The sequence below is a fragment of the Panthera tigris genome, chromosome C1 (assembly GCF_018350195.1).
Source record: "Panthera tigris isolate Pti1 chromosome C1, P.tigris_Pti1_mat1.1, whole genome shotgun sequence".
NCBI lineage: Eukaryota > Metazoa > Chordata > Mammalia > Carnivora > Felidae > Panthera > Panthera tigris.
This window is the reverse complement of record NC_056667.1, coordinates 166,429,274-166,455,829: the sequence shown is the minus strand read 5'-3', so window position 1 is coordinate 166,455,829 and position 26,556 is coordinate 166,429,274. Positions and strand designations below refer to the sequence as shown.

Below are 26,556 nucleotides of genomic sequence, written 5' to 3'. Positions count from 1 at the left end.
AGTAGCAGCAGACTCCTCCCTTAGGATTTGTTTTTATTCAGTAATTACAGGAAGTACTACTGAAGAACTCTTCTCTTAAAGATTTTTATATGGAAACAGATTGTTGATGCATGAAGCATTGAGACAGAAATTTCCATCCTAAAAGCTTAGAAGGAGGGCACCTGGGTGGCTCATTCATTTAGCTATCTGACTCTTGATTTTAGGTCAGGTCATGATCTCATGGTTCATGGGTTCCAGCCCTATGTTGGGCTCCATACCAGCAGTCCAGAGCCTGCTTAGGATTCTCTCCCTCCTTCTCTCCCTCTTTCTCTCTCTTTCTCAATTTGCCCTCCCCAGCTTGCATGTGCCCTCTCTCTCAAAATAAATAAATAAACTTAAAAAAAGTTAAGTAGCATATTGAAACGATTATATCACTTTCTTAATTTCTTTGGTTAAATACAGACCAGTATGGACTGGCTTCATGATATAGGAAATGAATGAAGGATAATACCTCCTCTCAGTTTATAATGAGTAATTTTTATTAAAATGTTAAGAGCTTTTAGATTTTGTCTTTTTTTTTTTTTTTTTACTAATCTGTGTCTTTTTACCGTCGTCCTAGGATGTCCCCAAATTGGGGCTGTCTCCCCTACACAGAGTCAGAGACTAATCAAAGGCCTTTATATTTTGTTTATTCCTCATAAAAAGTCAAATAGTATCCAGGTACTATTTGCACACCTCCCAGCCCTATAATTGAACATGGGAATCTTCAGTCATTCAAATGGTTAGAAGTCAAAGAGCATACCTGGTATATGTATTGACTAGGAAACAAACAATAAGAGAGTACAGGTCCACAGTTCTTTATTTGTAATCTTAGAGCCAGAACTGTTTCGACATTCAGAATTTTTAAGATTTTAAAGAAACACAGTGCACATATATTTATGAAGTAATAGCACTTTTGGAATCCCAGGCAATATCTTCCAATCAAACACATTAATATTTCTACAGTTCAACAAATGAAGAGTCACATTTAAGTCTCAGGTTGGTGCAGGTCAAGTTTTGCTGCCAGATGAGTTTCCCACAAGCTTAAGAAAAATCTTTGTGGGGCACCTTGGTGGCTTCGTTGTTTGAGCCTCTGACTCTTGATTTTACCTCAGGTCATGATCTCATGGTTCGTAAGTTCAAGCCCTGTGTCAGGTGCTGCGCTGATAGGGTGGAGCCTGCTTGGGATTCTCTCTCCTTCTCTCTCTGTCCCTCCCCTGTTTGTGCTCACTCTCTCTCAAAATAAATAAACTGAAAAAAAATCTTTGTAAGTTGTGCTGAGCATAGCATAACGTATAGAGTTGTCAAATTCCTATGTTGTATACCTGAAACTAATATAACATTGTGTGTCAACTATCCTTCTATAAAAAAAAAAAAAAAAAAAAAGGAAGGAAGGAAAAGAAATATTGTATTTTCAAAGCTTTTCAGATTCCATAATTGCAGACAAGGGATCATCACCTGTACCTGGTGACTTTTCCTTATAGTGATAGTAGTGTTCAGATGCTTTTATTTTCTTGAAATTGTGGACCTATGCTGAAATCAGATTACAACATCATTTGTCCTTGTGTGGTATATAATGCAGCATATTTCTCACCAATATGTATGCATTTTTAAAAATAACAAGAAACAATAGTAGGAAAGCAATTCTCTTAAAAGGATTTTTCCTTCAATACAGATATGTAAAGGCCATAGACATCTTATCATATATTAAGAAATGTGGCCAATCTGTTTTTCGTATCTTTTCCCTGGGAAGGAAAATTGCCTTGTGGAAGGGCCAGGGGCTTGGGTCCTCTTTGGGGATTTTCTTGAGGATCCTACTACTATCTCCTTCCCATTTCAGTTTTGTATTTAAAACATATTTAAACTAGTTTTTCTTTTGAATACTGTGTAATATTACCATTTTCCCTTATTGAGCAACTAAGATTGTTTTTTTTTTTTTAACTCTGTTATCATGTTTGACATTTGTCAAGTGTGCTGTTACTGTGTAGAATGCAGTAGAGCAACCTGAAGGAAAGGGAATGGCCTTTGTTGACTTCCTTTTAATTTATGACAGTTACAGCAAGTCACGTTGGTTGAGGATGCCTTGGGGACAACGGTAGGAGTGCTCAACAGAAATCATTGAGAAAGCAGTGCATTACAGCCATTAGTTGACGTTTTCATCATCTGAACTTTTAAGATAATTACAGAATTTACAATTTCATAGTTTCCAGTTAACAATCTAAAGTGCATCCTACAAATGTTATTAAATATTTTGCCTTCTGATGCTTGCTGACACTGATGGGAAAATAATTTTTAAACTACCATCTTCTTATCATAAAATGCCCTCGTTGTTCAGGAGAGCAGGTGTGGTTTTGCTGAGTTGCTTACTTGTGACAAGGAGAGAGAAATTTAATAATTCATCATAAAATCCACATAGTGATACTAAGAAGAGCAGCGAGAGCTATAAACTCTAGATAAATCGCTCTCATTGCAGGAATTTCCAATTAGTCTAAGTATCAAGCATGCACATGTTAAACTCCCAGAATTTCCTTATGGGCGTATTCTGTATAAATCTGGACGATGATAGGACTTTATGCATTTTTTGTTAGAATTGTAGTAGCAGTCTACTTTGTAATATTGTCAATTTCACAGTTACATTTTGGGACATGGAAATCTAACAGAGTGTGCTTGATTGCCAGAAAATTATTTGGTGATGATGGTTGAGGGTAGAAAGGAAAAGATGACACACACCGATGAGAAAGAAAACTCATTACATTTAGATAAGTAAGGTAATTTGAAATAAAATACACAGAAAATTGCTGTGTATATGTATGTGTAGGTAAGTTGAAAAGAGAAACCAGGTTTCAGAACCAAGGATAGCCAAGGAAAATGGTGAATCTTGCGCAGTGGAGTCAAGTGACTTATTTGCTTATACTGTACCTGGTCAGAGTGAATTCCGGCTATGCTAACTAAACAAAGGGAACCTTTAAAGTATTATTTTGCATCTTTAAAAAGAAGTGGGTAGGGCTTTATATTAATATCAAAACCTTTGCTATCTGAAACTTCGGAAAAATGGGTCAGTTTAGGATAGGAAGATTTTCTGTATAGTAGAGACTATATCTGTTTACAGTTTATAGTTTACCAATATTGTATCCATATATTAATGTTGTCATTTTCATTGGGATGCAATATCAGATGGTTTTGGCATCAGATAAACCATCTAGATTTTAGCTCTGCCATTTACTAGCTATAATTTACTTGGACACATTGTTTCAACTCTTTGAACCTCAGTTCTTCCATTGAAAATATGGCTAAAAAATTAACAAAGCAAGGTAATTGTGAGGATTGAATAAGAATATATAAATGAAATGCCTAGTGTTGTATTTTTGCGGCTGCAGTAATTTATCATTATTTATTGCTATTGTTATCTTAATCTAAATTACACATTTCAGACTTCTAAAGTATATGTAGTTAATTGTTAATCTCTGGGATATCTCAGGAATATCATTGTAATGTACTATATAGACTCTATTAGTGTCAAGGGTAGATTTGTTTGTTGAAGAGCTACTGTGTACATTGGCAGTTCTCCCATTGGCTGGTTTTGAACGGTGATGGTTAGTCTACATTCACCACTGCACATCAGCTTCAGGACATTCATCATTATATTATTCTAAAATGACTTTTGTATCAATGGAATACATGTTTATAAGTTGAGGAAAATATTAAAGTTCATATATTACTAGCATTAGAGCTTAAAGTATCTCCATTATCAACTTGGGCACAGTATTTAGGTAACAGGTGATTTTGAAATGAGTCTTATTTCAGGTACATACTAAGATAAGTTCTCTTGGATGGAAAATATGTAATAAGGATTTAAGTAATTCTGAGAGTCTGTGTCCCACCGTATTTTCATTCTTCTCCCCCTCCCCGTCCAAAAACCATGATGTAAACATGCTAATAATTTTAGCAAGTTGATAATTGAACTGGATTAGAAAAGTTCTCTTCCATTATTTCATCCCTTATTCAGAAATAAGAACTTCAGCCTACCTCCATTTTAGAAGGAAAGTTGGGTAGAGTTTATTAGTCAGTTGAGTTAGTACTGAATTCAAGTTGGTAAAGTGGGTTCTACTATATAAATACATCCCATTTTAGAGAAGGGAAAGTGTTCAACTCAGGATCTAAACAAGGGCCACACACTAAATCTGTTGTCTCTTTTGTTCTATAATAGCTATCCTCCTTTTTTTCTTTTTTCTTTTTTCTTTTTTTGTCCCCCACGGCATTGAATTATTTGAGAAACTGGATCATTAGGCTTGTATGTGAAAGCTCACTAGTGAATAATCACCATGACATACCTCATTAGCTGTCAAAGTTTAGTATTAATATGCAGCAAAGGAGACAGTATACTTTGGAGGACCATGGAGCATCTCAAAAAGGTGGTTTAAGAACGGGTACTTACACACTATCTTTGTGAGACTAGAGGTTAGTTCTCAGATCATCTTGGCAGTGATTGGGCAGAATTTGAATTTGTAAACTAGCGAGTTGCTGGGACAGTAAACGGTCATATCTTTAAAACTTATGGGTTCTTGCAGACATCATTTTGTGGTCTTACTTTGGAACAGATGGGTCTAAAGTAACTAGAAACAAGAGTATGACCTTAGCTAATCCATGATAAGTATATTGTGACTTAAACTGGCATAATATTTATGTTTTTCAAGTTAGCAGAATCCATTTTATAAGTAGTAGTTTCTGTTTCAGTTGTCAATTCTCCCTTCATAGCTGCCATCAGGGTTATTTTTTAACTTTATTAGTACCTCTGCTTACTCAGCCTCAGCTGCAGAACAGGCCATTATCTTCTGGAGATACGATCAATCAATAGCTACACTGTCTTTCAGTGGGTCATGATCATGTATCAAGTTTGTGATTGTCCTAGTATGTCTAGTGCCATGTTTTCTTGATGTTTATGTTAAACGATTGTTTGGCATCATGGTGGATGCACTGCATTTAAGACTGTAGAGATCACACCTTGGTGATTGAAACATAGACAGACTCTAGGACCAGGATTATTATATTATCCCTTATTTCCCATAATCTGAACCTTTCGTAGGAAATAACCAAGTGACTTTTCTCACAAGTTGGATATGAGTTATTTTACTTTGTCAGTATCTAAAGAATTAATACCATATCTGGAGATTGTCAAGGACAAGGATTTTGAAGTACCATGATTAAAAGACCTAAGTGTCTACTAATCATTTGGAATTATGTTGCCCAATATGGTAATCACTAGCCAGCCACATATGGCTATTCAAATTAAAAGTAAACTTAATTATAAAATTAATAAAATTATAAAATTATAATATTAATTTTCTCAAATCCATTGGGCACATTTGAAGTGCTCAATAGCCACATGTGGCCAGTGGCCATTGTGTTAATGAAGTGGCTACTGACAGTGCAGAATATGAACCTTTCCATTAATGTAGAAAGTTCCATTATACAGATTTAGAAGCATCAACCAGCAAGGAGAGAAAAAATAAATAACCAAGAGGATAAAAAACAAAAATACACAAAGAAGTGCATTATCATCAGTGGTTTCTATCATCAGGGGAAGGAGGGCCTTATTCTGTAGCCTTGGTCAGAAGTAGTTTTCAGTGTTTTCTGCTTCTGGACCAAAAAAGTCCTTGAAATCAGTCGCAGGTGATGTGTGGTGGTGATGATGGCAGCAGCATCCATCAGGTTATTTCCTGTAAATAGTAAACAGAACTAGGTGGAGTCTTTCACAGATTCTTTTGATGTTCCTTCTGGACAATTCACTTCCTAATGTTAGTTTATAGAAGGAGTGTTTAGATGAATGTAGGGAAGCAAAAACTCCTGTGTACAATAAGTAACTCTGATTAATTTATATAATAATAATAGAACCCAAAGAGAATGGAATCCTCCACTGAAGTATACTATAGTCTCAATTTTATAGGGACTTAGTCACTGGTTATCCTGGAAATAAGAACAAATTAAGGACATTCATAGTTTTCTAGGCTTTTAATTTTTCCATAAAATATATTCCAGATCTCACTAATTAATAAGCTTATTTAAACTTACAGGCAAATATTTTTACAGAAGTTATTTTAGTCTTTATATATGAATGTATATGAAATTTGTGTCTAGTTTACCTAGGAAGGCTGAACTTCTCTGTTGATGTAGGTTTTTTCTATTCCTATCTCAATTTTTCATGTCTTATATTAATTTTAAGAATAATAAAAGCATTTTATAAACATATTTTATCATCTGGATGACTCCATTTTAGTGCTTATGTTTGTTTGTGGCCATGTTGCAGTAGGTAATGTTACTTTAATTATCATGGCATATATCTTAAACTCCCACAGAACCTGTGCTACGGCAATCAGTGCATTACCACTGAGAATTTTCTCCCTATGAATTGTGCCCAAAATTTCTCATTTATTTTTTTTTTTTTTTTTTTTTTTTATTTTTTTTTTTTCAACGTTTATTTATTTTTGGGACAGAGAGAGACAGAGCATGAACGGGGGAGGGACAGAGAGAGAGGGAGACACAGAATCGGAAACAGGCTCCAGGCTCTGAGCCATCAGCCCAGAGCCTGACGCGGGGCTCGAACTCACAGACCGCGAGATCGTGACCTGGCTGAAGTCGGACGTTTAACCGACTGCGCCACCCAGGCGCCCCCAAAATTTCTCATTTAAAAATCACTGCTATTGATATTCTTTTGCACGCATATATATGCTTCTTACCATTGAGTTAGTAAGGATTAATACATTTGGAATGTATGTGTTCCTTTCCAAATGATTTTTGACTAAACACTATAAAGGAGGTAGGCTATGAAGTCTCTGTATTTTACCTAAAGTAAAGTACAATTTTACTCTCAATTTATGGCAAATTGAGAACCAAGATTTCTCATCCAAAATTGGAAAGCTGAGCCAACCTGGTGATGAGTTGTATATTGGAAATACATCGGGGATACTTTCATGAAACCAGCATGCCTAGGCATCCCTTTTCCCCTACACATCTGATGTAGTAAGTCAGGTAGGCCCCAATATATGTACTAGTAATTCTATACACAAGTGTTCATAATTTAATTACTTTTAACATAATGAACTCGGGAACCAGTTTTACAATAAGTAATGATTTGAATGAAACGCATTTGCAAAAAAAAAAAAAAAAAAAAAAAAAAACTTAACCAGCCACTTTGCTTGAGCAGCTTAGTGCTGTGCTCATCATTATAGATTTACTTTTTAGAACTAGAATATAAGCTCAATGTGGGCAGGGGATTTTGATATGGTTGTTCATTGCTGTCTAGCCAGTGCCTAGAAAGGTGCCTGGCAAAATAACAGAAGTAGTAAATATTATTTGTTGTTGAATGAGTGTATAGATAAATGATGCTGGGTGATAAAGGTGATAAGTATTTGTTAGAAATGATATAATGATTGGGCTAGTGGGGGTAAAAACCATCACCTGTAAGCAAAAGTTAATTGAGTGAAATTTTGAGTTTCATGGCTCTATACGTTTATAGCCATAAATACAGGAATGAGTCATGTCAAAAAAAGTCATGAAATTTGTGTAATACGGCACAGTCATCTTGTCTGAGAAGGCACATGGGACCTAAAACCCAGTGGAGACAAGATCATGCCTTCAGGGTCAGATCCACCTGAGGTGAGAGAGAAGTAGCTTCTTTGTTTGTTCATTAATATTTAATATAATAACAGAGTTAGATTTGTTTGTTCATTGTTTTGTTTGTTTGTTCATTAATATTTAATATAATAACAGAGTTAGATTTAGGTCTGCCATCTTGGTTTTTTTTCCTCCTTCTGTTTTTTTGTTCCTTTGCTCTATCTTGCCCTTTTAAATTAATTTTAATTTTAAATTTTAAATTTAAATATTTTTAAATTCTATTTTAAGTTATCTACAGGCTTTTTAGCTATATTTTTTTAACATTACTTTTACAGTCATTGTTCTAGGGGAAACAATATGTATCCTTAACTTTCCATAAGTTTCTTAGATTTGATATTAATTAATACCACTTCACAAAAAACTTAGAAATCTTGGATCATGTAGGTCTATCTTACCTCCTCCTATATATGCTACCTAATGTGTCTATTTCATCTACATACACTATAACCCCTCAAGATGTTTTTTTTAATAAGTGCATTTATTTATTTTGAGAGAGGGAGAGAATCCCAAGCAGGCTCTGCACCAGCAGCATGGAGCCTGACATGGGGCTCAAACTCATGAACCGTGAAATCATGACCTGACCCAAAACCAACAGTCAGATGCTTAACTGACTGAGCCACCCAGGTGACCCTCAAGATGTTATTTTTACTTTAAACAGACCTATGTATTTTAAGTGAAGGAAAAAGTAGTCTTTTATACTTCCTGAAAAAGTCACCATTTCCAGTGTTCTTCATTACTTTCTGAAGTCTCCATTGGTGTCATTTCCCTAAAGCCTGAGAACTGCAGCATTTCTTGGAGAATGGGTCTGCTGGTGCTGCATTCTGTTTCTCTTAGTTTTCTTTTGTTTGTTTTAATTAGTAAATGTCTTTATCTTCATTCTTAATATTATTTTTGTTGTAATCTTAGGGTAGCAGATTTTTTTTAATCTTTCAGCACTTTAAAGATTGTCTTCTAGTCTCCTTAGTTTCTGATGAGAAGTCAGAAATAATTTGAACAGTTATATCCCTGTATGACTGTGTGTATAGGCATGGTTTTCTTTATATTTATCCTATCTAGGATTATCTGTGCTTCATGAATCTGTAAATTTATGCCTTTTGCCAAATTTGGGGGGAAATTTGGCTATTTCTTAAAATATTTTTTTCCTATTCCATTTTTTTCCTTCATGAACTTTGATTACATGTAGGTTAGGCCTTTTGATAATTGTCCTACATGTCCCTGTTCATTAATTTTTTTGTCTGTTTCTAGATTGGATACTTTTTATCTTTTAGATTATATAATTTCATTGACTTTCTATTATCTCCATTTTGCCTTAGGTTTGGCTAACCAGTGAGTTTTTCACTTCATATATTTTTCAGTTCTAGAATTTCATTTTGGTTCTATTCTTTTCATTGTTGTTTTTGTTTGCTTTTGTTTGTTTCATTTTTGCTGAAATTTCCTGTCTATTCCTTGCAAGTGTGTTTTCCTTTGTGCTTTGGAATATGCTTTAAAAACCTTGTATGCCAATTCCAACATCTGGGCCATCTTAATGTTGGTCTTTGATTATCTTTTTTTTAAAAGATTGGACCACAGTTTTCTGATAACTTTTTTAATTGTATTCTGGTCATTATAACTGTTATGTTAGGACTGTACATTCTGTTACTTTCCTCTGAGGAGTGGTGACTTTTTAGACAATTAACTTGATTAGACTTAAATTGCAAATTCTGTCTCTTAGGCAGCTATTCATATCACAGTTCGGTTCTTTGATCCTGAGTACTGTTTTGTTCATGTGTTGGTTCAGAGGTGGTCAGAGATTTGGGCACATGCGGCTCCTCTTCTCGGGCTCTCTCCCTTCTGAGAGTCCCCTAGCAGCATGCTAATCTAACTGCAGCTACAAATACTTAATTGGTGGTGTGCTTTAGGCTGCAATTATACTTTATACGTTAAGTTTGTAAAGAATCTCATATATATTGCTCTTAATAACCTTGATACCATGCTAACCACTGTAATAGAAACTTTTCTTGATTTAGTGATCTGTGTATATCCCTATCTGCATTAAATGATAGCAGCTCTGTGTCACTTTATAGTGTTAGTGTTATTTTTGTGTATGTGGTCTAGTGGAAAGAAAATTTAATTGGGTGTCCTTAGGCTAAGTTTCCAGTTATAGGTCTGCCATTAACTGGTAGTATTGCTTAAGACATTGAAATAACTTATCTGACCTTCATTATTTTTATCTATAAAAAGAAGGAATTGGACTAGATAATCTATAAACCTTTCTGGCATTCAAGCTTAAAAATTTTCCTAGTTGTATTCAATTATTTTGGTACTGGCACAGTTCTTTCTCTGTATTTTCTACCTCTTTTAAATCTCTTATTTTCTACTCTTTCATTTGATTTTTGTTGATTTCATTACCTTACACCAAACCATAAACCATTTAGATACATAATTTTTTTTTAACGTTTATTTATTTTTGAGACAGAGACAGAGCATGAATGGGGGAGGGTCACAGAGAGAAGGAGACACAGAATCTGAAACAGGCTCCAGGCTCTGAGCTGTCAGCACAGAGCCTGACGCGGGGCTCGAACCCACGGACCGTGAGATCATGACCTGAGCTGAAGTCGGACGCTTAACCGACTGAGCCACCCAGGCGCCCCTAGATACATAATTAAAATAAAATACTTAAATGACAGTTCTGTGTTAACATAACTAGCAATTCAGCATTTTTCAAAAATTCCTAAAATGTAATTAACAGATAGATACTGGAAAACTTTTATTTTAGCATTTAACATTGGTGACTAGGTTTATTCTGAGCCAAATACTTAGTTCTCATGCCTGAATATATCTGAAGTCATGTACCTTTGATAGATTACATTAAAACTTAATTACTTATATTTTTATGCAGAGCATATTTATTTCTGAGTGATCATTATTACAAGATAATGATAATTGGGTATTTCATTCTTAGTCTATATAGAAACATGGGATATTTTGTACTCGGTTTATATAGGCTTTATCTTATATCATTTCCTTTGTTTACTTGTTTAGTGTAATACCACAGCACTGTTTTATGATGTAGGTATAGGTTTCCCTCAATGAAAATGATTTGAATAAAGTTATCTGACATCAGTTATTAAATTAATTTTTGTTCCTTTCCGTCACTAAAATACCTTATGGTGTTTAATAATGTTATTATTTGCTCTCTTATTCAGGGTCTGTTCTACATATGTGTTCTTTATACATTGTTATGTGGAACCATTTAAAGACTTTTTTAATTTTTATATAATTATTGATTATATATCTGTGCCTAGTGATTAAGAAAAATAAGATGGTCAAGTGTTCATTGTGTGGAAATAATATGTTGTTATTTCACATACATTTTATCGATGTTAACAAAACTTTCTTTGGTCTATTTCACAGGTAACGTTTGCAGACAGAAAAAGTAAACTGTCAAGGAATTCATACTGTTTGGTACCAGTTATTTGGACCAACTTAAGGAGTCTTTGATTTATCAGACCACTGTCAACAAAAAATGAAAAGTAGTGTGGCACAGATAAAAGTAAGTGTTTGAAATTTATAATGAAGAACATAAGCTTGTAGTCCATTATCTGTCCTTTAATCAAACATGCATTTACATAAATAGGACATTAGAAACAGACATTGTACGCATATCTAACTTAGAACAATTTCAAATGTAGATCCTTGGTCAGATAGAAGCAATAGTGTGCAAGAGGACAAGTGAGAAGAGAACATGCGGGACGTGTGTGCATGTATGTGTCCATGTACATGTGTGTGTATATCAATGCCTGCACAAATCAAGAAAGTGCATGTGAGTGAGCACATGCAGAAGAAAAGTAAATAAAGGGCAAGAGAATCCACCATTCTTAAAGAGCATACTTTCCTGAATGAGCATGAAATGGAGGACCGGTGTCTGCTTCCTCAGTTGATCATAGTTCCTGCATGTCTGTCTACAAGTGAGCCTTTTATTGAATATTTCATATGCATAAATGAGTTCTTTATTCTGTGTCATCCTTTACTTAGACATTATAAATTTATTTATTTAACAGATAGTCACTGAATTCTTAATTATGTCCCAGTGACTGTTCTAAGTACTTTAGGTAAAATGGTAAACAAAACAGAAATCCTTGGTTTTGTGGAGTTTGCATTCTAGTAGGGGAAGACAAAATAAGTTATAAAATTAATACATAAGTCATTTCTATGGTATGGTACAGTGTTAAGTGCTAGATTCGGGCTGTAGACAAAAGAAATAGGATAAGGTTGATCGGTAGCATTGGAAGTTGCAATTTTTAATAGGGACCCACTGAAAAAGTAGCTATCTGAGCAGAAACTTGAAGGATATGAGGAAGTCAGCCATGCAGATGACCAGGAGAATCATGTGCCAGGCAGAGTAAACAACAAGTATGAAGACGGAGTCTAGTGTGGCTGAAGCAGGCTGTAAGAAAGGTAGAGTGGTAGATACAGTCAGAGCAGTAACAGAACCAGTAACTCCATCTACTTTCAGAGCTGCTCCTCTGCCTGTTACTGGACTTAGCAGGAGGAGAACAAACCATTCCACTTTTTTTCAGTTTCACAGATCTATAAACAGGCGCGTCATTTCTTGGGGCATAGAGTCAGTAAAGGGGAGGGTATATTTTTAATTATAGATCTAGGCACTGCTCCCTTCCTCTCTCCCCCACCACCCCTGCACCCCTAAACTTTCTTCTTTAAAGAGAACCAGTAGACCGAGCTTAACAGTGGACACCAGGCACTGAGGCAGGCTCTGCTGCAATCTTTTCTAAATCCTGTTGACTGTTGTACTGTCGAGCAGAAGGCTAGGTAGACACCCAGCCCATCCTTGCATCTATTTTGGTGGGAACTCACTGTCTCAAGCAGACCCATCTGTCAGTAGATACCTTCATATATTGTTCTGGAATCTGCTTCCTTGGGACTTGTACTCGTTGGTCCAGTGGCACTTAAGCAGTTGATTAATTGTGAGCCTAGTAGGTTGCAGACTGTACTAGGAGCCGGGGACATAAAGAAAAAGGAGACCTGCTGTGTAACTGGCTCTTGACTGACAAGAGCACTCAGGTTTAGTCAGATACTTTTTTCACAGAGGGAGACGTGTTTAGTCTTTCTCAGGATCCTCTTCCTGCTCCTCTTATACTGTGCTTCTCCACCTTTGCCTCCTGTGGTCCTGCTGAGTCCTCTGTGGCATCCCCCTAGGCTGAGAGTGGCTATCTTCAGTCACATGCCCTTCAGGCTTGATGGCTCAGCTCTCTCTGCTAGTACTCAATCTAGTCTGCCTCCCTTTTTCCATCCTTTTAGCTACAGGCAGGTCCAAAAGCTGGGTGGGGCCCGTTTTTACCTCCGGTGAAGCTCACATCTTCCTTTAATGTTCTGAGGACTTACCTGCTAGGTTCAGGAGGCTTTAGCTGAGGATTCCTTGTTTTTCCATTGAGTCTTACTGCAGCCTCCTTAGCTATCTAGAAGGAAGTTACCCACCTATTGCCAGCCCTTCCTCTCCTTGCTCTTAAAGACTTGTTCCCTGCGGCTAATGGATGCTCAGAGGTCTGGATTCAGGGTTTCTGCTCCACTCACCTTCATATACTGCTCTGTTTATATTGTTAGAGACTGTAGGTAACTGCATGATATAAACATTTGTTTTGCTTAATGAACAATTTAGAGAATTTTTTAAGGTAATTTTGACAATATATTATTTTCAACTGCTACTCTGACTTACAATCTGAACTTTATGATAAAGGAAATAGGAAAATTCAGGTTATTATTTGGATCACATGTCAAAAATGAGTGAAATCTTGTTTATCTACCAAATCCGAGTTCAAATCCTCCTCTACCCACTGTCATCCCTCAGTATTCAGTACTGTTCCCTACTCAAGATGTCCTGTTAGCACTTCTGTGTGTGCCAGTCACGTTAACTTGATCATATTTACGAAATTCTGATTCACGACTTCAATATTTTTGGTTTCCCCCCATGCCTACAACAGATGTTGCGGAGATGTGTTAAAAATCATTAGCAAAGAACTGAGGCCTTTTCCCTAATGTAATCAAAATAATTGCTGTGCCTTATAAAAGAAAAAGTAGACCATGCAGTTTTGTTGAGTTCTCTCTCTCCTCCTCCTGTCCTCCTCTTCCTCCTCTTCTTCCTCCTCTTCATCCTCCTCTTTTTCTTCTCCTTTTTATCTCTGTTGTTCTCTCAGGAACATACAATCTGATATGTTTAATTATGGAAATCTTTACAATCGTCTCTCTCCCATAAGATCCTAAGTTCACTGAGGGTTTTTCCTATCTTGTGTATCCTCCAGAGTATCTACACAGGAAGAGCTGTGTCCTGTAATAAATGATCAGTGAATACTATGTTTGATGTTGCCATGAATCTAATGAATCTTGTGCTCCATTTTAGGTTTAGGATCTTGGTGTCAGGTTTTGTAGAAATCTATGTCCTACATACTGAACAAATGTCCTACTTCATTGTGTTCCTAAGGGAAATAATTTTTAAAACTTTCTTATATGCATTAGAAACATAGAAACAGGATTTTAAGATAGTTGTATTCAGTATAAAATAGTAGCCAAACTATGGCTACTGTAAATTATAAATTTTGATCACATGCTAATTCACCTACATACAATAGTTTGTATATACTATTAGAAAAATTCAATAGTTGTGGGGGGAGAAAAATTCAATAGTTAATGAGATTGTTTGGCAATATATTTATGAGAATGTTAGACTCAAACTGCTGTTAATTAGATGTTCATAAAACAAGAAGTTGAAGTTTGTATTTCTGTGCAGTATAACTTTCTATTTATTTTTAATTTTTTTTTTTACATTTATTCATTTTTGAGAGACAGACAGAGACAGAGCACAAGCAGGGGAGGGGCAGAGAGAGGGAGACACAGAATCTGAATCAGGCTCCAGGCTCCCAGCTATCAGCACAGCGCCCGACATGGGGCTCGAACTCACAAACCGCGAGATCATGACCTGAGCCAAAGTCAGATGCACAACCAACTGAGCCACCCAGGCACCCCATAACTTTCTATTTTGAAATGTTTCTTTTTCTTATTAAGGAGACAAGCATATAAATATGCAGAACAAGTTGCTCATTATTTGATTTACATTTTCTTAGATTTCTAGGTGAAGGTACTTTAAAAAAACATACAATTTTTCTTTTCTTATAATTAGGTAGTTAAAATTATTTTAATTCTAAAAAAAAAAACAAAAAACTGGTCAACATGAATTTTCACCAGTAATGTAAAAAACTTACCTATTTACAGAGATAAATATTTTGGCTTTTTAACTATATTTGGATTTTTAAATTAGGATGTGTTCTCACTGGATAGTTCATATCTCTCACTCCTGTGACCTGTCTCTTCAGTTTCATGTTACAGTGCAGTTACTTATTTGTATGTCTTTTTTTTTTTCCAAAGGATTTGGCATAGGAGCTATCTCTCACAAATCGTGTTTTTCAAATCTTTAACATAGTGCTATACATATCAGACTTTCAAATGTTTTCTGAAAATAAAAAAGAATTTTCATAAATATACTAGAGTTGGTTTCTTCTAGCTGTTTATTCAGATTTACTAACCTGGATTAAAGTGGTTTTATAAGCCAAAGTAGATCCAAGGAGGTAAGTGCAGTATTATAAGACTTCGATATAACCACAGAAGTGAGCTCTTTGTGCCAGAAGACCTCTGGCCCTTAGTCATATTTTTCACCAAGAAAAAACTTTGGTCTTGTTTTTCACCAAGAGAAGGTCTTTATAAAAATGATACTCTATACATTTATAATTTATTATATAGGAATAAAATATCAACTAAGTAACTTAGCATCACAAATTTGAGAATTATTTTCTTCTACCTTGAATTTTTCTTGTTTCAAAAAAGTGGTTGGTCCATAGTGAAACCAGAGATCTGCCACAGATACTTACCTTGGAGGCCCTGAAAATTTTCTTTTATCTTATGTACTATTTAGATAACATGTATTATTCTTATGATTTAAAAAAATGTTTTGAAATAATTTGTACGGCACTTCTGTTTTTCTGAAAGACATATTTCATTTTCTGTGTGTTTTTATCATAATTTTTTAAATGTCTCCCCCCCCCTTTTTTTTCCCTTTGAAAGCATTCTTCTGGTCATGACAGAAGGGAAAACTATAATTCATATCAGAGGACCTCCTCTCCAGAAGACAGGTAAATAATTTTATGTGCTTCTGCAATTTAAATTTTTTGTAATAAGTTTAAGAAATTATTTAGCTGTTAGGTTCCTAATTTTAGGGTGAACAATTTATTTTTGATGGTTTTCAGTATTATTTGAATAAGCTTGAGGACAAATCATTTTTGAATGACTGTTCTGGTAGTTTCTAGTAAATTCTAGATTTTATCTAATTTTGGAGGTGAGAAAGAATAATTTCAGCATATCAAAAAATTAAAGTTATAAATTGAAATGAATACTAAATGAAAGTTTATAAAATGGAAAACGGAGTTGAAATTATTTTGAAGTGTTGCTTTTGTTACCACTGTCCTATACATGGCTCTTAATAGATTTCAGAGTGCTTTTATGTGTATCATATCTTATAATTGTGTTAAGATCAAAGATCTAGAAATATTACTATTGTTTTAAGTTAAGTATTTATTTTGAGAGAAAGCACATGAGTGGGAGAGACACAGAGAGAGAGGGAGAGATAGAGAACCCCATGCAGGTTCCGCCCTGTCAGTGAAGAGCCCCATGGGGGGCTGGAATCCACGAAACGTGAGAGCATGACCTGAGCTGAAATCAGGAGTCACATGCTTAACTGAACCACCTAGGCACCCCGACAAATATTACTATTAATGTTCATCAGGCATTCATAGTAGTACTTTGATTATTTTACTTAGTGAACTATGACCATTGAAAATAATTTATGAAGGGAAAAGCATCCTCTAAACCTTCTTTCAGTTGTCTGATCTCTGCCTTACCCCGTATGTACTTTCTTTCTTCTTATGCCACTCTGCTGTCTCTAAAAACTTTTGTTTCATTGACATCAAGTTAATTGTGATGGTTTGCAACTACTTAGTACTTTTCATCAATCATCTACTCTGTCTAAAAGAAAAAAAAAACTCTCTGCATGTACTGATGCACACCTATATCTGTATGTATATAAATTACTTGTAGATGTATACAGTTGACCCCTAAACAGCCTGGGAGTTAGAGGCAGTGGTGCCCTCTGCAGTCAAAAATCTGCTTATAACTTTTAACTCCCCAAAAAGTGACTACTGATACTTTACTGTTGACCAGAAGCCTTACCAGCAACATAAACAGTCAACTAATATTTTGCATGTGTTATCTGTGTTACATACTGTATTTTTACAATAAAGTAAGCTGGAGAAAAAATGTTATTAATAAAATCATAAGGAAGAGAAACATATTTATAGTACTATGTTGTATTTATTGGAAAAAAATCATGTATAGGTGAACCCTCACAATTCAAACCTGCAGTTGTTCAAGGGTTAACTATACATGAAATATGAATCACTATAATTACTGTGTATGTTACTATGTATGTTTATTATGTGTGTACATGTTTAACTTCTCTTAAGGTTCTCTGATTTTATTGTTTTAGGTTTAAGGCAGATCTTATACTGTCATCCTTGTTTGCTAATAATTTAAATCTGTTTGCACTGCTATTCAGTAAAGCAGATTCAAGAATAACAGCTGATGTTTTTTGGATGTCTGTTGGAATGAGTTAAACTGTTCTTTATGGAGGGCAACCCATGACTTTGGTCTCATTTGTGGTTATTGCTTTGATAAAATGAGTCAACTAGGCAAACGAGTCATTTGCAGGGTGGCCTTTTTCATGCTAACTACATATGATATCCAGATATATAATCCTTTACTTGAGACAGTGTGAATCAGGATGACAGGTTTGGTTACGTGAACTCTAGTAGTTATTTTGTACACAAGCTGAAAGCTTCTATAGTCGAGACTAAATGAATGTCAAACCAAATAAGCTGTTTGTTAAAAATAGTTTGATAATACATTATTCAGTCGTAGAGTTACTTTAGCATTACCAGTATATGACTTTGCTAAGTATTTATAACATAGTTGTTTTCATCTTATAACTTTGGTTTTCTTATTTTATGTGTTAGATATGCAGAACAAGACAGATCCCCTCGGGATAGAGATTGCATTGATTACAGCAGGTCGGACTATGAGCGTTCAAGAAGAGGACGATCTCATGATGGTAGCATGGAGTCGCGGTTAGTACTGGAAATTTTAACTATAGAAAAATCACACTCGTTTAAATTTTTTTTTACGCTTCATAATGAAAACAATAATAGCTAATTTTAAACGGATGTTCTTAGGTGCCAGGTTTCTAATAAAGACTTCATGTGGATTAACTCCTTACTGCAGTAAATATATGAGGTAGATACTATTGTGTATTTTATAGATGAAGAAACTGAGGCATAGAGAATTAAGTCATTTGTTTTTGTTTTAGAAGCAAGTCTGTGGCAAGGCCAGGTCTGTCTGACCCTGAGCCTAAGCTCTTATTCATGATATGATACTGTAGTGCATGAGGATGAGTTTTTGAGGTCCCTTACTGAGTGAAAGTCATTGATACCATATGGATAGAGTGATCTCAGTTTACTTTGCTGCATGATGGCACTAGGACAGTGAGAGTGAAGCTGCCCGTCTAGTTTTTATCTAAATATATTCTTTCCTGAGCCTTTGGAGAATTTGAATACCCACCTTATTATTGGTCATCCGTGTTCAAAAACTTGTCTACCATATTTTATTGTTCACTGAGGTCTGTATCCTTTTGATATCTCCCTCATATTACCCACTCCATGACTACCAAGACTATACCCCCATTAAAATTTTGATTAAATTCCTCTGCAGTTTGGAGCTAATCACGTTATGTGATATCTGCAGCCAAAATTTCCTTCTCACTACTTACTTTCTAATATACTATATCTAAAACCAAAATGTCAGATTAAATTAACCTCCAAAAGCCAGGCTCATCTGCTATCACCTTAATGACACCCATTAAGAACAACGACTGCAATCATAATTGGTGAGCTGGGCATTCTGCATACTTTGTCAAATATGGTTAAAACACTTAAAACTAGATACTATTTTTCACAATTTACAAATTTTAAAAAGTGAGTTTGAAGGGATTAAGTGATTTACCTGAGGTTGCAGTTGCCTATCTGGTTGACAATGAAACTGGGATTTGAATTCAATTTTGACTCCAATGCCCGTGTTTTTTTCCAAAATCTCTGACTGTTGCCTCATTGTAACTGTTTTTGGTCCATTGTATGTACATAAGTCTCATTTGACCCGTACAACAATACTATGAAGTAAGCAGACTGTGTATTATGTAGAAATAAAAGCTAACAGTATGAAAGCATTGGAAGAGATGCTATTTAGTCTCAAAGAAGACTGACTCTATTACCTCTGCACTCCGAAGGTCCAAATATTAAAATTATAAAGATGCAAGTTGATCAGCCAGCTAGCAGTGTTACCTAGTGTTTCTCAGAAGAATCATAACCGATGCCAGTAAATTCCTGCTGTAGCTGCTCTCTTGGAACATATCACACTCACAATAAGAAGCAACTCAGTTGCAAATCACTGCCTAGATTTCAGTGCACCTGGCTTTGTGACTAATTAACATGTCTATTTGGAACCACTTTTCTTCCCTTCTGTTCACTGTGTCTCCGTGGATAGTGGTATATACTTAAGTTTCAAAGCAGCTTCTCTGCATCTACCTGGCTAGGTGACTGCTTTCTCTTTGTGTAAGTTGTATTACTGTTTGTTAAGACAGACCATCTCAAATACACCCTTCCTAGATCTAGCTAAAATCTAGCCAGCAGTTTCCTGGTAATAGTGATAAATGAAACTTGTTTTTATTTACTGTATTCATTTAACTCATGGTGCCCAAAGTGTGAGCAGAATGATCTGAGTTTCCCAGGTAGTATAGGTAAAAAATAACTAAGTGGACAAATTCTTCTCAGAAAAAATAGCAAAAAGCAGGTATATACTATTTCCCATTAGTTCTTGATAATTTCAGAGAATAATACCTTGATTGTTTTAAAGATGTTAGCCTAAGAATGGATACTCACTCACTGTTTCCCATTAGTTCTTGATCATTTCAGAGAATAATACCTTGACTGTTTTAAAATGTTAGCTTCAGAATGGATACTCAGCTACAAAAATGATAGCTTAAGAATGGGCACTTATTATAGGTAGAAAATAGTTGATTTTTTTTACACTGTCTCAAATAACCAGATGTTTCTGATATTCTGAGGTTTTAAATGCCACTTCTGTGGAGGAATAATTTCAAATGTTACAGTTTTTTAAGATAATTTTACTTCTAAATTGCCATTTGGAGATAAATTCTGGTTTCTTTTTTATACAGTTTATCATGTATGTCAGAGGCTAAATTGTCTTCTTAAAACACAATTTTCACGTCATTATCACACTCAAAAGCTACTAATGATTCCCCATCAACTCCAGTATAAAACACTTGAAGTCTGTTCCTTGTCTTTAAAGATTTCATAGTCTGACTCAAATTCATCTTTCCAACTGCGATTGTACATGATTCCTTATTGTTTCCTGACTATTCTGCTAATTAGCTTGAACATCCCTGCTCACTTTTCTACTAGTTACTCTGTCTTCCACTAGTTGCAGAATGCCCTCCTTCCTCCTCCACTTTCCTCTACTTGCCCCAGTGTAAATTCTGTCAAGCTTTGAAGACCTCTTTTAAGTTCTATCTTCTCTGTGAAGCACTTCCTCACCATTCCAAACCACTTTTCCTTATCTGAATTTGTGACCTGCAAATGGTATTGCTCATTTGGTATGTAGCTCATTTAAGAATGTAATTTATATGGTCTTTTCTCCAAAAAAAAAAAAATTTTTTTTTTAAATATTACAGAAGTAGGGACCGAGAAAAACGCAGAGAAAGAGAAAGAGATGCTGATCGTAAAAGGTCTCGGAAATCCCCGTCTCCTGGGAGAAGAAGCCCAGAACCGTCAGTAACCCAGAATTCCCCTGCTCAGGATGAACCTACTGCAAAGAAGAAGAAAGATGAACTGGATCCTCTTCTTACTCGTACTGGTGGAGCATATATTCCTCCTGCGAAGCTCAGGATGATGCAAGAGCAGATTACAGATAAAAACAGGCATGTTAATATCACTAAGTGTACAAAGCGAAGATACCCTTTCTGAAAAAAAATCAACTGTGGTCTAATTAACCTTGGCTATTGAGAGTTTACTTTTACCAGTCCAAAATGGTAGAGACCTCAAATTAGACTTCTCTTCTTTATTCCGTAAGCTCCCTTGGAGCTCTGCTTACTATTTGCCCTGACATTAGCTCAACATTTTTTTTTTTTTTTTGCATGAGTAAATCAAAGAGTTTAAGGAAAGATCTTTTATTTTTACTATTTTCAAACTATTCCTTTTATAGTTGTATGCATGCCTATTAGTAGTATCCATTTTTCATAGATGGTCAAGAGCATTATTGATATTTTAGAGCTAAAATGGATCTTTCCAGTTATACCAAACCAAGAGTGGCAAACTTTTTCTGTGAAAGGCCAGGTAGTAAATATTTTAGGTTTTATGCGTTGTTCTGTCTGTTGCCGCTGCTCGACTCTGCTCTTGAATGCTGTGAATACAGCCATAGGTGATATGTAAACAAATGAATATGGCTTTGTTCTAGTTAAGCTTTATTTATAAAAATGGACTATAGGATGCATTTGGGTCATGGATGTAGTTTGCCAACTCCTATACTAATCTATGACATCAAGTTGACAGTTTTCTCTACCCATACTTTTCTTAGACCATACCATGTTAGACTATAATTTTTTGCTAAGGCAAACAGTCGAAATTCATATGTGAACATACACCCTGAAAATACATATCTTCACTTCCCTTTTCAAAATAATTGAGACAAGAAGAACTATGTATGAAAATACAGCTAAGTTTTCAAGATGTTATTCTCTAGCAGAATGAGGTAATACAATCCAAGATTGAAATGATCACTCAGTTGCCAGTTAGGTAATAAAAAGATGGGATAGAGGGTAGCTACACTTTAAGAAAAACAGATTTCCAGGTGAGCCAGTAGTGTTCCCACATCTTTCATAGGTATTTTAATGGCAACTTGAAAGTACTTGAGAACCTTTTTATAAATGAAATCTAAAGTTACTTCATGAATTGGCTGGAAGTAGAAATGCCATTTATATCAAGTATAAATATTTGAGATAAAATTTGTAAAATTTATGATCTAGAAAGGGACATTAGATGACATTAAATTTAAAACTAATTAGTAAGTTTCTCTGTATGTGTCATATTCCAGTACTTGCTGGCAATGCCTGCAGTGTTATGTTGGGAAGGGATTTGGAAAGGGCTTCTGTGGTCAGTAGGAGCTTCATGAACATGTAAGCATTTTGCTCTCTGCTCTCCGAGGCAGTAGTAGCAGCATTGGTGAGAAAGAGTCATGGTCCCCAATTCTGTCCAAAGCAATCCTAATTGTAAAAGACCAGAGACATTGTTATTAAGCCAAGTCTTACTTCCTTGTAAATAAAGTGAGTGGAGAAGAGTCCACAGTGTATGTAATTTTACACAGATTCCTGGAAGATAATTTTATATACATTTTAAGTCTGTTCATAGGGGACAAGGAACAAAGAGAAGTAGAAGTCTCTAAAAGAAGCCTACAGACTTTGCTTTTAGTAGATATTAAGTCAGGTGAATTGTATTCTTAATTAGGCTTCTTAATTAGGAAGTACAATTGTACTTGATTAGTTTTTTTCCAAGCTTTATATAGAGAGATTGGTTGTGTATCAACAATCTTATTAATTAGGCTAGTTTTTAAGCCATTGATCTTCTTTCTCAAATAATAGCATACTAAAGGGATGAGGTTGGGGGCCATTGGGAGTGTTCTGCCCACCTCAGATGCAGGCATTTAGGGGATACATGATCTATACGGAATTTAAAACAATATAATTAGCTGCAGGTGAGTCCGCTTTTTGTCCTCAGTATCTTCTGAGGACAATACCAGTGATGAAATAACTCTTCTGCACCAGGGCAGACTGCTCTCACCACCTCTGCCTTGGTAAGCCACTGCAGAACAGGGACTCGTAACCTACAGACCTTCTACCCATGGGTAGAATTTAGGCAATCTGTGAATGTAAGTGGAAAGAAAAAAATTGCATCTTTATTATTACTAATCTCTCACTAAAATTTGGCATTTCTTTATATTAGGAATGTAGGCAATAGATCATAGTATTAACAGACTATTTGTTGCAAATATCTCAAAATATTGTTTATGGCCATGCTAATTTGGAAATTAAAGAAGTGATTAGGCCCACCACCACCTTGTATTGTTTAATGTGTTAAGCCCATAGAGGGGCTCCTGAATGTCTCAGTCGGTTAAGCTTCCGACTTCAGCTCAGGTCATGGTCTTGCAGTTCATGAGTTTGAGCCCGGCATCGGACCCTGTGCTGACACCTCAGAGCCTGGTGCCTGCTTCAGATTCTTTCTCTCTGCCCCTCCCCTACTCGCCCTCTGTCTCTCTCCCTCTCCCAAAAATAAATATTTTTAAAAAACACACACACATAGAATATTGTATCAAACTTTTTTTCTTTTCATGCTTTGAAAACTATTTAAATATGATTGCTATCCTTTGTAGTCCTATATATTTATATATATTATTCCAAGAAGTCCATCAGCTTCACCAGACTGCCAGAGAAGTATAAGGAAGAAAAAAAAGATATGACTTTCTGCAGGTGAAATCATATTTCACAGAGAAATAAATGTAAAAACCATAAAATTTTAGAACTTTAAAAGAAAATAAACCCAATTAGGCTAAATTATTTGCCTGAGATCTAAGTTAAAAAACAGCCAATATAGCTGTGGGATTACTGCCTAAATGTAGAGATGTTCTTTAAAATACAACAGTCTTTCAGCCCTATGATTTCATGTGACCTTCCCTTTTCCTGTAAATTTTACCATTTCTTTATAGTTTAAAATATTTGTTTTCTTTTTCATGCTTTTATGAGAAAGGTCATAATAAAAATCTCCTTTTTATGGCTTATATTTGGATACTTCATATTATAATTTAAATTTTTTAAAACTGTCATTTTTAAATATTTTTTAAAGATAATTTAAAGTAAGTGAATGTTATAATGTAAAATAAATATGCATTGAATCTAATAAATGGATGTTATGATTTGTAATGTACATGGATATAAGAATAAAACATTATCCTTACATAATTTTATTATATTATTAAAGAGAAGTGATCTATAGATGAGCATCATATGTATAGAACATCAAATATGGTTTAGGATATAATCTATGTATTTGTAGTCATATAGTCATATATTTTACTGCACTTTAAGGTCATTGTGAATATAATGTTAAAAACAAAGGAACACTAAGTATTTTTTAAGTTCTTATTATAACCTCTTGTTATTGTAATCATTGTGTAAGTTTTCATTTTATTAAAATCAATTCTTTTTAGCTTAGCATACCAGAGGATGAGTTGGGAGGCCCTAAAGAAGTCAATCAATGGTCTTATCAACAAAGTCAACATTTCTAATATAGGTATTATTATTCAAGAACTTCTTCAAGAAAATATAGTTAGAGGAAGGTAAGCATCAACTATTTTATTTATAGTATTTCATAGCAATTTTTCAAAGGAACATAATATCCACATGGACAGTAATCACTGATTCATTGTGCTGCTTTAATAGTAGTTGAGAATAATTATTTAAAATGCAGTTCTTGTAAAAATGTAAACTACTAACAAATAACTTGTGCTTCACTGTTAGAAATTGCATGGAGTTTTTGCTTTTTGAAAAGGTTTGATGTCACATACTGATTTTGGGGCAGATATTTGTTTACTGAATACTTCTAATTTAAACTCATGAGGAATAATGAATATTTTATTATATTTTTATTATATTTATATTATATTTATTTATTATTAAAATGTTATTATATAACGTTCATTTCTAATGAAAGCAAAGTGAGAATGGGAAAGAAATGAGAAAAATCAGTGGTAAATTTTAGAAAAGCAGAAGGGAGTGACCGTCATTTTCTCTGTGGTTTTAAATGGTCATGATTTTAAAAGGGTCAGGAAATAGAAATATTTCATATGCTATTTTTTATTTTAAAATCTGAGGGATGCTTTCCTATGTCATTTCACATGACCTTGATTTATCATCTCAAAAACATTATGGGGAGGTCATATAAAGTAAGGTGTAGCATGTTGTGGGGATATAAAAAGTTGACCAAGAGGCACCCACTGTCCTTAAAAGGTAGGTAGAGCTCTCCCGTTTTAGTCAGAAAGCAGCAGAAGCTTTATGGGTTGCTTAAGATCTCACAGTTTATAAGCTGGGTGTTCTTTTCTCATTTTCTACTCTGGTGATTCAGTTGTCAAAGTTAAACCTAATAACTGTTAAGATATTGTTTTCCTGCCTTTTGGCAATCTGGTAATTATTTGTCATTACATTGCTAAAAATAACTCTTCAGTTAGCTCACTTTGCATTTCTCCCCTTATCAAATGCATATACAACCATGCTTACTTCAGAATGAATTAGAAGTGGAACGTTATATTTTCCTGTCATTGTTTTAGCATTATTATTCTTGCAATGCTTTAACTATGTCTGTCTCATAGCAGTATTCCAAATCTTCATTTTACTAACATAGGCTTAAAGATGGAAACCATCCAAATTTGTCTTTAATCACAGAATTAATTTTATATAAATGATGGGCTCACAGTGGAAATTCAACTTCTAATTTTAGTTTTTGATGCAGATCTTTTTTTCCTTCACTTTTTTGAAGATGTAAAACATATTAGTATAAAATGCTTTAAAAACTCAAATTCATGATTAGATCGAAGAGACATAAGTAAGGAAAAGAGGAATTTAGAGAAAAAAAATTTTTGAAGAAAATAATTGTAGACAAAGCTGTTTTAAAAACACAGATTCGAAGTTTTGTTTTTCAAAAGTTTTTGTTTATCAGTAAGACTAGATAAGGTGAGGAAGATTTAGTCCAGTTTTAGCTATTGTGTTTATTTACAGATGAGTCATATTGCTGGATTTTAAATGTTTTTTTTTTCTTTTAATTAATTTGGTGATTATTGACTCTTTTTTTTCTTTTTTAAACAGAGGCCTGCTGTCCAGATCTGTTTTGCAAGCACAGAGTGCTTCTCCGATCTTCACCCATGTTTATGCAGCATTAGTGGCAATTATCAACTCAAAATTTCCACAAATCGGAGAATTAATCCTCAAGAGGTTAATTCTTAATTTTCGAAAAGGCTATCGAAGAAATGATAAGGTATATATTATGGGCTTGTAAATTGCCTGCCACATAGGGACAGACTAATCTATTATCAACAGTGGTAAGCAATATTGATTGCTACATAGGAATTCCTTGCATTCCTTTCATGAGAACATTTTTTTGTTTTATTAAATATCCCTGGCGACTAATGATGAGCCACAGACACAATGGCTGTAACTGCAGAATTGTAATTATTTAGCCAGAAACGGCACTATTTCACATGTAATAGTTTTTATCTTATAACTTTCTGTACTATAAAAATTACATTTGTGTGCTACATATTTTAAGTAGTGTGTAAGTGAGCTGGAGATTCAGTAGTTAACTGAAAATTGGTTTTAGTTTATAGATTAACTTTGTCTCTGTTCACTTTTCAGCAACTTTGTCTTACTGCTTCAAAATTTGTGGCACATCTTATTAACCAAAACGTGGTAAGTAATTTTTAATACTTGATCCCGTTCAGTGGCATTAGACCACATGCTTGATGCCACTTCATTGATACATCTCTATTTTTGTTTCTCCTTGTAGTCTTTCAGAAAAGTATCTTGGATGATATTTTAGTTTT

The 26,556-nt window shown here is 34.7% G+C and overlaps 1 protein-coding gene across 1 annotated transcript in view; it reads left to right on the top strand.

Annotated features, from left to right (window-relative positions):
• CWC22 (CWC22 spliceosome associated protein homolog) overlaps positions 1-26,556 on the top strand; it is a 57,730-nt gene that overhangs the window by 4,666 nt on the left and 26,508 nt on the right. Inside the window, exons 2-8 of the mRNA XM_007083885.3 lie at positions 11,083-11,221; positions 15,799-15,866; positions 17,802-17,912; positions 20,588-20,833; positions 24,172-24,300; positions 25,823-25,991; positions 26,369-26,422. Coding sequence (XP_007083947.2) covers positions 11,195-11,221; positions 15,799-15,866; positions 17,802-17,912; positions 20,588-20,833; positions 24,172-24,300; positions 25,823-25,991; positions 26,369-26,422 — 804 coding nt within the window. The 5' untranslated portion in view covers positions 11,083-11,194. The remainder of the gene's footprint in view (positions 1-11,082; positions 11,222-15,798; positions 15,867-17,801; positions 17,913-20,587; positions 20,834-24,171; positions 24,301-25,822; positions 25,992-26,368; positions 26,423-26,556) is intronic.